The following is a 14503-nucleotide window of genomic DNA, read 5'->3' on the forward strand; positions in this document are numbered from 1 at the left end:
AAGCCTGTGTAATTCCAATCAACTGTTTATGCAACCTTTATGCCACTGCCTGATCCACTCCATAGAAAAAAAAAAAAAAAAAAACTGAAAGAAGCATTCTCAGCCAATCAGAGCTCAGATTCATGCTAATTGAACCAGAGATGGTCTAAAGCAGAGATTATAGATCTAGCAACAATAATAATGTGAAAGCAGTTGTTTACTTGTACATTATATTTACCAATAATAATAAAATATGTTATGAAATGGCCACTCTGTTCAGCAAAATTGGTTTAGGGGGAATACAATATTTTATATAAATAGATTTAAATTTAGACTGAAATCTCATGCTTTGTTAAACCATCTCTGATCTCTAGACACAGAACCAGAAGCAAATTATAAGAGAACCGAAGTAATAAAAGATCTGTGCCGACGAACCACCCCAAAACAACACAACACAAGGCCAAATATAGGGAGTTCACTGAGTTCATCTGAGCAGAAATAGAAGCTGCTCTCGGTGAAAAGCGTAACAGATGTTTTATTGCTCTGCACACCAGAGAAAAAAGAGACCCTGATGAAACCAATAACTGAGAAACCAGCCAATATCAGCAGCGATACTTCAAGCACCTGCTTGGAGAATCAAGACTGTGAGTGTGAGTGTTGTGTAGTTTAGGCTGTTTACTCTGAAATAAGAGAGAGAGAGAGAGAGAGAGAGAGAGAGAGATCACTAAAGGAGAGAAAAATGAAAACAAAGCTAAGACAGAAAATGAAGAAATGTTACCGCCATCTTAAGGTCTGTTCACCTCAGATAGTTTCTTTGTCTTTTTAGAGAAGTGGAATCATTTGAAATAATCTGCATCCTTTACTTTGCTATTCAAATTGAGAATATCCTCTGGGACCCAGAAATTCACTTTAATCATTGAAAAATTTCCCAGATACCTTAAATGCCAAGAAAATGTAATATGAAAGAAATGTAAAGAAAGTGTATAATATTTGGAACTCTTATTTTTACCTGTTTACACTAATTTTGTAGTAGTTATTAATAAACAATTATAATTAATTAAAACAAATCAGTCCGTAATACATTTCATAATATAAATGAGAAATTATCCTTAAGGTTTGGTTTATGCACGTTTAGCGGAAGTTGAGATTTCTGTGCCAAAGTACTACATAAATACTCATTTAGATAATAAAATCATCTTTTATTACCAATAAACAATGCATTTAATCTATCATTATTAAAGAAGAATGTGTTAAAGAACAAAAATTACATTTTTTTCATAACTGAGTTTTGAAGTCCTCTACAGAGGACATGGAATAAATGTTTCTTATGCTCCAAAAAACTCCTGAACTAAACTACTTTTCTGGGTCCTGGGAGGATATTTCGTTTGGAATGTTAGAAGCTTAAACTGCTCTTCTGAAGGACATCAGAGGTGTTCAGAGGATGATGGTGGTAATATTCATATCCCAGGACAGCAAGAGATCCAATAAAACATTCAGATTCGTTCCACACTGCAGCCTTCATTATACAATTTAATGGCTTATTCCAAAGACAGCACGAGGTTGAGGAGATGGATCGCTTTTAGAGAAATAAATAGGAGAAACTGCAAAGCTCAGTATGGCAGGTACAAGAGAAAGTCCCATCACATAAGCCCACTGAACAGTTTTGACCCAGAATTGCCCACGAATCAGAAAGTGTGGATAGAATCTCGAGAGTTTCAGAAGCATCTCTCTGCTCTCCCTCAGCCATAATTCCCCTTGATGCTATACGAGATGAGAGAGAGACAGGAAGCAAGAGATGATATGCATCTGATTGGCTACGATATCAGCACAGGCAGGAGGACCACAATACCTTACTGCAAAATCAAAATGAAAGCTCTTTTTCCTTCAGAGAGGGCAAGGAAAAGAAAAAAATAAAGAGAAATAAAGTATGTTATTCACACACAGAGATGATAAACATTGACATTCACATGCTTTCTTTCCAAAACATGACTTTAAGGAGGAGGATGCTCGTGAAAAAAGATGCAAATATCTGGAAAAATGGACAACATGGTTCGAGTGTCAGTTTTTGAGTGGAAAACCAGATGTCTGCATCTTTAGAGCACCTGAAAATGAACCCAGCCTCTCATAACACATATTCAAAGCAATAGATTATTGATATGTTTTAATTGTATTTAGCCAAATACAATTGTAGACACTCATAATCTTTGAATATGTTTTATTATAAGGTGGTACCATGTTAAAAATCACACTGATATTCCATATTCAGTGTGTTCAGCACAGCATTTATGTTGCCTTCTCTGAACTTTTTCATTCTTTTATATAAATATGGATCAGGTCTGCGCTGTGCATGTGTATGTGTATTACCTTTTCTGCTTGTAGGTGAGCATGGCCTCTGCTATGGGCAACTGATGAGCTCCATTTGCTCCCAACATGTACTGTGTCACTCTTGAAACAATATCCGGACTGTCCTGAACTGTTGGATTTCCCCCCAAATTGCCCCCAAAAGATCGTTTCAAGTCATTATTGTGTTAAATAAGAAAAGCATCAAACAGACATTACTAAAAATACTTGTGCTTGTTTGTATACAGCGCTCAAGGTTTATGCACATGCTTCAAGTCTTATTCTCTGTTTTTAGTGTATCTCTGTGGCAGAATTACAGTGCCACATACTGGTCTGGCATGTATACTACATCGTTTTAAGTCAGTTTCAGTGGTTTCGTGTGTACACTACGGAAGAGAATTAGGGTCAAGCAATAATAAAAAAATAAAACCATCTCAAGATTAAAGTTGTCAAATTTGGAGAAAAAACTTGTTAAATTACAAGAAAAAAACGGGTTACATTTTGAGAAAAAAGTCGAGATAAAATGTTGAGAATAAAGTCATTAAATTACGAGAAAAAAGTCGTTAAATTATAAGAACAAATTCATAATTTAACAAATTTGTTTTTCCTAATTTAATGATTTTTGATGAAGTTTTTTTTGCGTAATTTAACAAGTTTATTCTCAACATTTTATATAGACTTTTTCTCGAAACTTAATGAGTTTTTATCGAAATTTAACAACTTTAATCTCAAGATTTTATTTTTTATTATTGCTTGGCCCTAATCCTCTTCCGTAGTACGCAGATATTTCTTGAGACGAGGAAAAAAAAGATTGGATAGAGAAAGCTGTGTCTTTGAGTGGATGTGGTCTAAAACTGCCAGTAGGTAGCGGTAAATGTCTAAATGAGTAAAACTTGGATTCGAAGCACTGCGTGTGTTGCTCAGAGATGCACAGCAGTTCTGTTCTGGCTTTATATGTAATATTTTCGTTGGCAAAATTGTGCAAAAGCAGACAATATTGTGTCTAAAATATAACAGATGACCTATGATGTCAGATGACCTATGTAGGTCTGGGGCGGGACGGGTGCGTTAATAATTTTAACAAGTTATTTTTTCCCATAACCAGTTAATCAAATGAATGTGTTAAATTGACAGCCATAATATATTATATTATATTATATTATATTATATTATATTATATTATATTATATTATATTATATTATATTATATTATATTATATTATATATGACTGTCAATTTATTTATTAATTATAATTAAATATAATTATTTATAATATATATTATAAATTACTTAATAAAAATAGAATATCAAATCTATAACACTTTAAATATATATATATATATATATATATATATATATATATATATATATATATATTTAAAAGTGTTATAGATTTGATATTCTATTTTTTATTAAGTAATTTATAATATATATTTTTAATACATTAAAATTTATATTAAAATATATTACATATGTATTTATTATATTTTTAATATTCAAATAAATAATTTTATTTATTTACAATTGGATAGAATGGATAGTGAGTGACAGACAGAGACAATTACCTGAGGATGGTGCTTCTGGTTTGTGGAAAAGATCTCTCCATGCCGAGTCCTGGAACAGACTGTTATATCTGTAGTCTATACTGGCCAGATATTTAGCCACTGGATGAACCCCTACACACACACACACACACACATTTTAGCACTTCTGGTAGCTTTATTGGTCAGTGCCTGCTAATTTTTATTTAACTCCTGCTCTCACCGAGAGGGATGATAAGGAATCGCAGGTATCCGAGCCAGTCGGGGGTTTTGTGTGTCAAGTGATCCACAAACAAACGCAAAACGGCAGACAGGTAATGCTGAGCTCCTGCTACTCCGATCCGCACTGGAGACGGTGTGACTGAGTTACTGTTACAACTAAAGAGAACGAGAAAAGGAGAAATTTTTTTTTTACATAGTGTCCCTAACCCGGCAAACTGTAAACCAAAATGGCAGAAATAAAGTGTATGTGTGTCTCTTTGCTTCAGTGTTACTAAGTGACTCACAATCTCTGTATGCGAGAGATGATGGTGCTGAACGCTGCCTGTATGTCAGCCGTGGTGCATGTACACACAACAGGAAGTCCGTGATTCTGTAACACCTCAGACACATACTGAGAGAAAAACAGAGAAAAAGAGTCGAGTTGAAGCTGTTTTTGTACTGATGACAGACTTATAATTCATATGCTATAAATCATATTTATTAAGGTCTTATTCATGATCTTATCTTTTACTTTGAGTTTTACTTTGAGTTTTTCATATTTTAAGTATTTAATACATCACGGTTTCTACAAAAATATTAAGGAGCTTGAATGTTTTCAACATTGGTGCTCAAGAAACATTTATTTTTATTATCAAATCACCATATTAGAATGAATTCTAAAGGATCGTGTGACACTGAAGACATCAAAGCAATACATTACATTTTAAAATGTATTTTAAAATACATCAGAATATTCATGTTTTAGTGTATTTTTGATTAAATAAATGCCTTGGTAAGTATAAGAGACAAAAACATTAAAATGTACCAACCCTAAATTTTTATGTATTCTGTTTTATCATTACAATAATAATACCATTATATATAAATATATGTTTTAGGTCACCGGAAAACCTAATCTGTGATGCTGCTGTATTGACAGCTGTCAATCATACCTGGCCCTGCCAGTCCGAGGTGTTGATGAGGATGATGCTGTCGGGGAGATGGCTGTCCGACACCAGGATGTGGTTCAGCTGGTCGTAAACAGTTTTGCGTGGAATCTAAGCAGAACAGGGGCCAAAATTGGTACAATGAAAATTTTAAAACAAACCTGCTGCTTCTGTTTAGTAACTGGAGTAGGCCCTATTGTTGTATGCAGCAAGATTCTATCTGACCTGTAGGTGGCAGCGAGTGTCAAGTGAGCGCTCGTTGTCTAGACTGTTGGCTCTCTCGTTGGGCGGACGGCTGGGCTGCCTCTCTTTAAGTGACGTGCTCCGCCCCCGTCGCCCTGCCAACTTTGGCTCCACCCTTCAGATAAAGACATATTTTTTTACATAAAAAACAGGATGGACAAAAAAAAAAAAAAAAAAAAAAAACACCAGAGGGAGCTTTATTTTAAGAAAAAACCTCATTATCTCAAAATGTGTATCCTCATACATTAACCGTAGTGATAAAAGGTATGTGTATCCTTACCGGTTGGATGGAATGATGAGTGACTCTGTTTTGGTCATCCGGCCAGTAGGAGGCAACCTCTCCATGAAAGTGTCCATGTTGTCCATCATTTCCAATTCTGTGGTAGGGGTCACAACCTCAGGATGACCCTAAAACCCAGAGACACACATAATAAAACTTGGAAAGCACTAAACATACCATATATAATGTAATACTGTCAGGGTCATGTAGGGTTTCTTTGAGTTTTCATTCCTGTGTCTTGTTTTTGTTCAGTTTGACCTTTATTACTTGTTGTTTGTCTGTTCTTGTCCTTAGTTAATGTGTGTAGACAAAACTATCATTGCTCTTGGTTTGCTCCTTGTTATTCTCCACTTATTGCGTCAAGCGTCTTGGATAGTGTTACACACAATTGTGATTAGTTGCGATAGTTATAGTTATTATTATTTATATGAACTAATATTACAATACATAGTAATAAACAGCAATATTAACTTAAAAATACAACAATTGTTTTAATATATGGGGGAAAAATTTATATTTTTGAGGGATGATGCAAACAAAAACTATAAAAAAAACAACAACTTTGAATTTATTCACAAAACTTCTTTTGCTATATAGAAGCTTAAATCAGATATGCAATTAAAAGATTTGTCTTCACAATTGTGAGACAAGGATGGGCCGCAAAACTAGCTGTGATTCAGCTTTAAAGCGTCTGGCAGAGCTCATCTCAAAGTGGATAAACACGTGAGTCTGATATTCAGTGAATATCTTGCGGTAATGAAGGACATACCATAGAAACATTATCAGATTCATTATCCATCTGAAACTTCCCACCTACAGCCCTTATTTTATCAGGATCCATCTGAACAGAGAGAGAGAGAGAGAGAGGTAGAGAGAGTTAGCTGAGGATTAAACTGAAGTGTTTGTGTTTCTAATCTAGCTGCTACTTCCTCCTCATAGGGAAAAGTGGTTATAAATGGCTATATATAGTACCGTTCAAAAAATTTTGGGTCAGTTTTAATGTTTTTGAAAGAAGTCTCCTATGCACACCAGGGCTGGATTTATTTGATAAAAAATACAGTAAAAATAATATGTCATATTAATAACATATTATTACATTTTAAAATGACTCTTTTCTATTGTAGTACATTTTAAAATGTAATTTATTCCTGTGATGCAAAACTGAATTTTCAGCATCATTACTCCAGTCTTCAGTGTCACATGATCCTTCAGAAATCATTCTAATATGCTGATTTATTTGGTGTTGAAAATGTTGAATGCTGTTGTGCTGCTTAATATTTTTGTGGAAACTGTGAGATATATTCAAAAAAAAGTTCAAAAGAACAGCAAGTGTCCTTGCTACCCTTGCTGAATAAAAGTTTCAGTTTCTTTCTTTTGCAAATCTTACTGACCCCATACGTTTGAATGGTACATATATATTTGGAAAGGGTTTAAATTAGGGTTTGTTATTCGGTTAGTATAATTAGCTTTATTTTAAGACAATATCCCCCGGTTTCACAGACAAGGCTTTAAGTGTTAGTTCACCCAAAAATGAAAATTATGTCATTAAAGGTACAATTTGTGATATTTTTTTCCGCTAGAGGTCGCTAGAAGCCTATTCAAAACAAAGGCGTAGTTTGATGACGCCAAGTTTTTGAGCGGAAACTTGGGACATGTGGTCTCCATCCCAACGGACGGTGCAAAAGAATAGGGATTGGAGTCTGGAAGAACTCATGTTCGTGGATTTGATTATTAACGTTACTGTAGTATGAAGCAGAGCAGGACCGAGGTGTTGCGGGAGATGAACGAGGAGCTGGATTGGTTGATCAACACACGCCTCACGAGCAGCGGGACTTTTATTATGACACAGTCGCCGGCGCCGCTTCCGCTTTTCCGGTCGTGAGTTTACGGTTTACGGGAGCTGTCCTTGTCGGCAGAATCAGCGGCAGATGGTAAACAGTAATTATGTTCCATAAATAAGTAACACAATCCACCATAAAACGTGCAAGAAGTAAATAAGGAACTGCTTGAAGCGAGCTAGTTTTTTGCTGGACGCTAGACACTACTTCCGCATTTGTCCACGGCACTGTTGTCATGTGGTTTCTACGTTAGTAAAGGCGGTAACAAAGGTGACTGACGTCATTGACAGGCGACTGCACTGCTCCGTGTCACTGTTTAGAATGGGAATTTTCTCATGATTTACAAGTAGTTGAAAACATTAGAGATATTGTTAGTAATCAGCTGTACAAAATATATAACACTAGCCTAGTGGTTTTTGGATATTTTACTGCAAAAATTTTACATATTGTACCTTTAATTATGACACCCTCATGTCGTTCCAAACCCGTAAGTCCTCCGTTCATCTTCAGAACACAGTTTAAGATATTTCAGATTTAGTCCGACAGCTTTCTGTCCCTCCATTGAAAATGTCTGTACGGTATACTGTCCATGTCCAGAAAGGTAATAAAAACATCATCAAAGTAGTCCATGTGACATCAGTGGGTTAGTTAGAAGTTTTTGAAGCATCTAAAATACATTTTGGTCCAAAAATAACAAAAACTACGACTTAATTCAGCATTGCCTTCTCTTCCGGGTCTGTTGTATATCCGCTTTCACTCCACAGTGACGCTGCTTCTTCTTCTTTCCTGTTTTACGGCGGTTGGCAGCCAGCTTATTGGTGCATTACCGACCCCTTCTGCTCCGGACAGTGATGCTAATGACGTGTTATCCGGTGCGCCCGAGCTTCGTTTACAGTCTGAGGGAGACGCACGCTGTATTCAAGCTATTCTACATTGTTTGCATTTTGGTATTGCTATATTTTTTAAAATGAGTGTGCATGTCGCGGATGTCCTAATCGCGTCACTGTCCGGAGCAGAAGGGGGCGGAAATGCACCAAAAGCTGAATGCCAACCGCCGTAAAACAGGAAAGAAGAAGAAGCAGCGTCACTGTGGAGTGAAAGCGGATATACAACGACCCGGAAGAGAAGACAATGCTGAATAAAGTCATAGTTTTTGTTATTTTTGGACCAAAATGTATTTTAGATGCTTCAAAAACTTCTAACTAACCCACTGATGTCACATGGACTACTTTGATGATGTTTTTATTACCTTTCTGGACATGGACAGTCTACCGTACATACATTTTCAATGGAGAGACAGAAAGCTCTCGGACTAAATCTAAAATATCTTAAACCGTGTTCTGAAGATGAACGGAGGTCTTACGGGTTTGGAACTACATGAGGGTGAGTCATTAATGACATAATTTTCATTTTTGGGTGAACTAACCCTTTAAGATAGTCCTAGACTAAAATGCATGTTTGAGCTGTTTTAACTGAAAGCAACTTGTACTGACATATCTTAAAATATGTCAGTGTCATTGTTTTGTCTCAAGATGCACATCAGTAATGTTTTTTTCTAATGTACGTTTATAAAAGATACATAAATATCTTAATTGAACTAAGGCCTAATCCTGGCTTAGGCTAAGCCCTGTCTGTGAAACCGGGCCTATAAGTCTATGTTATGTGCTAATTTAAATATCTGCTAAACACATGAGTGTGTTCTTACCGGACTGGGCGGCTCTCTGTGACTCCTAATGCTGTGAATGCTGCCAATTTCTGTCTGAGAGCTGGATAGAGAAATTCCTTCGAAATATGGCCTAAACAACACACACAGAACAAGACAAAAAACATGAAGGTTAACAAAATAACACACATCTCAACATACTAAACATACACTACTGAACAAACTCTCTCCTCAACATACTTGAGTTTGGGTTTTGGGGTGCTGAGAACACTTTCATCATCATCCAGATCCGGTCCACTGTCACTGGGATTCTCAAACTCCAAACTCTCTAGATCCAGATCTTCCTCTACCTCTGGAGGCGGCTCGGCTGGGTCCTGCTCCGAGTCCAACACCTACAAACATTTATACATTTATTCCTCATTTGAACTGCATGGAAGTGAAGGGCAGTAGAGCGAGGAAGGGTGAGACAGAGGCTGAAGCATAATCTGATAAAACAGAAAATGCTCAGACTCAGCTGCAGGGGAATCGATCCCAAAGCGGCATGTGATGTTCCTGAATATCATTAATGGGAGAGGAAGTCAATCAAGGATGCATCCATCAATGGTTTGTGTAAATCCAGCTTCTTCAGATATTAAGCTGCTGCTGATTGAGCTAACAGTTCAACTAGACAGTTATATATATTTCATGAAATAATGACAATACTGTTTCTCGTACAATTGTTTTTGTAATATTAGTCAGTATACAATATATACCAAGCAGCATTTAGTAAGTAGTAAGCTAGTATTAAATTTCAAATTTAACCCTGTGACTGGTGTTCAAAATGCTAAAACATTTCCTGTAATCAAATATTGCTGAAAACCTTCAGTTAGGCTTCAGTTGATTCCATAATAAGAATCAGCATACTGTCAGAACAGGAAGTAACCTGAGACATAATGCTGATGAGATCATGTTTCTGTCCCACTGGACGTCACTGCTGTTTCTGCACATCACTGTACACTTCCTGTCCTTGAGAACGGGACTGACCTCTGAACCCAAAGTGGCATGTGTTTACATACTTTAGAATGGTATGGAATCGAATACTAGCTTGCAACTTAATGTATACTATGGAGGCATGTGAAAGAGTGCTATATGCAATTCGAAACATTTCAAACTACAGTATGCTACTTTGCTGTTATATTGTTTGTCACATGACCACCTCACATTGCATGATCACATATATTACATACATCAGCAAATATTTTTAATGCAATTATGTGTAAAATGTGTCAAAATTAACAGTCCAATATAAATGTCAAAGTGCATTACACTGCATTGAGGCCAAAAAAATATAGTATTCAAATATAATAGCTCATCCAGTTTTCCCATGCATACAGCATATACATTTGCATAATGTACACAGGAATGGTATGCTGCTATGCTGTTTAGTACAGAGTCAAAGTCCTGCTCTCAACTCTACTTGGCAAGATTATCATCTAACAAGGTTTCGGTTTCCGTAGCAGTGCTGATCATGCATGGCTAAATTAATCTGTGGAGTCACGTGAGGGTCAAGCCACCAGCCTACTGACTCACAGACTGAACACAATCATGCAAGAGTAGAAGAAGTCTTCTTCCTACAACTTAACATTTATAAAATTAGTTTATTAAGTGAAATGTTGAACTACCTATCATGTCAGATGTGAGAAGTCTTAGTAATTCTACAGTATATTTAGTTAAACACAAAATAAGTTGCACACAAACATGTATTTGGTCCAATGAGAAGGAAAAACGTTCCAGGTTTCACTCATACTGCAAAAGTGGGTCACCGCATAAGTCAACAAGCATAACCTGACTAACATGTATTTGAGCACTTAAAGTGCCCCTATTATGCTATTTTAAAAGGTTCTTATTTTGTTTTGGAGGTTTCCTACAATAGGTTTACAGGCATCCAAGGTCCAAAAACACTTTCATTTTCTCATAATATCCAGTACTGTGCAAAAGTCTTAGGCCACCGCTAGCTTTGTTGATTTAGCAATGTTTTAATGACCATCCATATTTATTTTTCAGTCTCTTTATTACTTTATTACTATACAAACAAAAAATACAGTTAATATGTACACAAAATGTAAAAACATTCTGAACAAAATTGTTTCTTTAAAGGGGTGATGAACTGAGAAATCAAATTTTCCTTGAGCTTTTGACATATTAGAGGTCATCATACTTTAAGAATATCCTGTAAGGTATATAAAACCTAATAAAACCTTTAATTGAAACCAAACTCAGAGAACGACAGGATTTTCAAAGTGGGGATCTATGACATCAAAGGGCAGCAAGCACCGCCTCCGCAGAAGAAGATCAGCGCCTACTTCATCACTGCCTGTTTAGCCCCGCCCACCGATTCGCACATGACATGCAATAGGCCTGTGTGGTGCTAAACCAGATTGAGCTACCAAGCAATAAACGTGCTGTTGAGTATTACAAAATATTGTGCAGCGCCTGGACTCAACAGTAACGCAACAACATGTAAGTAACTGTGTTAAAGGTGCCCTAGAATTAAAAATTGAATTTATCTTGGCATAGTTGAATAACAAGAGTTCAGTACATGGAAATGACATTCAGTGAGTCTCAAACTCCATTGTTTCCTCCTTCTTATATAAACCTCATTTGTTTAAAAGACTTCAGAAGAACAGGCGAATCTCAACATAACACCACGGTGTACGCCCCCAATTTTTGCATATGCCAGCCCATGTTCTCAAAATTATGAAAGGCATTAGACAAGGGCAGCCAGTATTAACGTCTGGATGTGCACAGCTGAATCATCAGACTAGGTAAGCAAGCAAGAACAACAGCGAAAAATGGCAGATGGAGCAATAATAACTGACATGATTCATGATATCATGATATTTTTATTGATATTTGTAAACTGTCTTTCTAAATGTTTCGTTAGCATGTTGCTAATGTACTGTTAAATGTGGTTAAAGTTACCATAGTTTCTTACTGTATTCACGGAGACAAGACTGGCATTATTTTCATTTTTAAACACTTGCAGTCTGTATAATGCATAAACAACTTCATTCTTTATAAATCTCTCCAACAGCGTAGCATTAGCCATTAGCCATGGATCACAGCCTCAAACTCATTCAGAATCAAATGTAAACATCCAAATAAATACAATACTCACATAATCCGATGCATGCATGCAGTATGCATGATGAACACTTTGTAAAGATCCATTTTGAGGGTTATATTAGCTGTGTGAACTTTGTTTATGCTGTTTAAGGCAAGCGTGAGCTCTGTGGGCGGGGAGCGTGAGCATTTAAAGGGGCCGCAACCTGAATCGGCTCATTTCTAATTATGCCTCAAAATAGGCAGTTAAAAAAAATTAATTAAAAAAAATCTATGGGGTATTTTGAGCTGAAACTTCACAGACACATTCAGGGGACACCTTAGACTTATATTACATCTTGTAAAAAAACGTTCGATGGCACCTTTAATTTTAATGCCTGATCTGATATTAATGATTTATGTACAGTCAGATGTTCTTTGTCTGTGTCAGTAAATCAAACCCGTGACTAAACGTCAACTTGCATTGATTCTCTTAGTAGGATGAAATTAATCTGTTATTTAATGGTTATATTGCGTTTGCACTGTTAGTAAAGATGAAAACCTTTGTTAGTGTGCAGAAACTGAGTTGCAATGACAAGATCATCACTGCTTTCATGCGCTCAACATGTCTGTGATCAGCTACAATGTTCATCACTGCAACCGTTCATGCCACAATCTAAATATAATGCCATAGATATAAATGTAATGCAGCACTTTTCACAATTAGTTAACCTTAAGAGCTGTAATAGTAAAATCACGCTAAAAGAGAGAGTAATACTTGGCTATTTCAAATGGAAAGATGTTAGCCAATCACAGCAGTGGGCGTTTACACTGAAGTCTCACAGCAGACACACCCCTTAAAATAGAGCGTTCAATCAGAGAGCTAAAGTCAGGGTATGAAAAATGCCTTTTATTTATAAATTATGACAATTTTGAATGTAAAAAGCATACTAACATTATAAGTACACCCCAGGAAACATTATAAAACAATAAAACAAAGCAGGTCATGGCCCCTTTAAGCAAAAATCTGCTTTTAGTGTGACTTCCTGGAATTCTTCTATTTTCTCAAAAATGAAACTCTGAGAAACTTCTCATCAGATTTTGAAAGTTTTCTTGGCCTTCCAGTCCTTTTCTGTTCCATTTAGGTTTAAGAGAGCCGGTTCCTGCTATTGCTCAGGGGAGGTCAATACATACTTGACACTTTAGCCTATAAAAGCTGTTTTTTTAATACTGCATACAAATTTCCTGTATTTTCTGTTTATATTCCAAAAAAGAGACTGAGAAATATTTATATATGGTCATTATATCATTGCTAAAACAACATCTAAAACAACTTTTGCACAGTACTGTACATTTTACATCACCCCTTTTCTCAGTGTCTGAAATGATTCAGGATTTGGCCAGCCTACTGTGCTCTGATTGGTCAAATAGCCCAGTCTGTTGTGACTGGTCTGTCGCTTACAGAGTGTGTCAGAAACGAAACACCCATAACTGTATCTGAATTTCAGCTCTGGAGGCTTCCTCAGTACTTTTATATACAGTGAAACCAACAGTAACAATATTGTTGGTTTTACTTGACAATAACATAAACCATACTCTTCCAGCCCTCAGCTACAACTACAGTATTTGAGGGCAGGTCAAAGTAGATGTTGTTCACAGGCAGCCAATGAAGACCATTATGCAAATTTGCTACAAACCTTCATAGGTTCGTACAGGAAGTCAGACTGGAATTACTGACGACTAAGGCTGGACGATTAATCGAAAAAGTAATCTAAACTGAAATTCAGAACCTCTAACCAGCATTATTTTCCCATGTCAGTTATTACGTTAATTAATTCTTAGTTAATTCTGTTAATAGAACAAGATAAAATAACTGCTGAAAGTGAGCTGTTATGTCTGAGCACTCTTTCATTGGGAAAATTATATCCCACCTTTAATAGTCAAGCATATTTACAGTACAAACCTTTTCAGTGAACTGAGGGCAAAAAAATGTGTTCATTAATGGTAATTGAGGATTAAATTAATAGGGGCACTTTAAGCAACATGTAAACTATTTTCACCAACCTCATCAGAAACTCTGAACCGTTTGAGCAATGCCACCACACGCTGCTTAAAGTTCTGCTGCTAATGGAGAAAGAGAAACAAACACACAGACATACACGCTCATATTAACAGTGTTTACTACACGATCACATCTGACAGTGATGACTGTGAGTAAATTCTCATTGTCCTCTGGTATTCTTACCCTGGTGATTGATGCCGTCCTGACTATTGACCTTCTTTGCTTTTTGGGCTTCCTAATCTCGTATTCGTCATCCTCAAGATCCTAAGCAGCATGTACAAACACGGGTCAGCAAGAAGAAAGCGAAGTGAGGTTGCTTTGTCTGTG

At 36.3% G+C, this 14503-nt stretch overlaps 1 protein-coding gene across 6 annotated transcripts in view; it reads right to left on the minus strand.

Moving 5' to 3' along the window:
- The window catches only part of pacs2 (phosphofurin acidic cluster sorting protein 2), a 59899-nt gene that overhangs the window by 9881 nt on the left and 35515 nt on the right, over positions 1-14503 (minus strand). For 2 of the 6 annotated variants that reach the window (XM_067386635.1, XM_067386633.1), the window contains exons 7-19: positions 14360-14440; positions 14179-14238; positions 9274-9425; positions 9076-9166; positions 6302-6373; positions 5533-5660; positions 5235-5367; positions 5016-5120; positions 4368-4474; positions 4085-4239; positions 3886-3996; positions 2344-2452; positions 1829-1861 (exon numbers count right to left, since the gene is read on the minus strand). In XM_067386635.1, the coding sequence (XP_067242736.1) occupies positions 1829-1861; positions 2344-2452; positions 3886-3996; positions 4085-4239; positions 4368-4474; positions 5016-5120; positions 5235-5367; positions 5533-5660; positions 6302-6373; positions 9076-9166; positions 9274-9425; positions 14179-14238; positions 14360-14440 (1337 nt within the window). The remainder of the gene's footprint in view (positions 1-1828; positions 1862-2343; positions 2453-3885; positions 3997-4084; positions 4240-4367; positions 4475-5015; positions 5121-5234; positions 5368-5532; positions 5661-6301; positions 6374-9075; positions 9167-9273; positions 9426-14178; positions 14239-14359; positions 14441-14503) is intronic. The other 4 variants (XM_067386638.1, XM_067386637.1, XM_067386634.1 and 1 more) reach the window with 3 other exon arrangements.

This window comes from Chanodichthys erythropterus, chromosome 5, assembly GCF_024489055.1.
Source record: "Chanodichthys erythropterus isolate Z2021 chromosome 5, ASM2448905v1, whole genome shotgun sequence".
Taxonomy (NCBI): Eukaryota; Metazoa; Chordata; class Actinopteri; order Cypriniformes; family Xenocyprididae; genus Chanodichthys; species Chanodichthys erythropterus.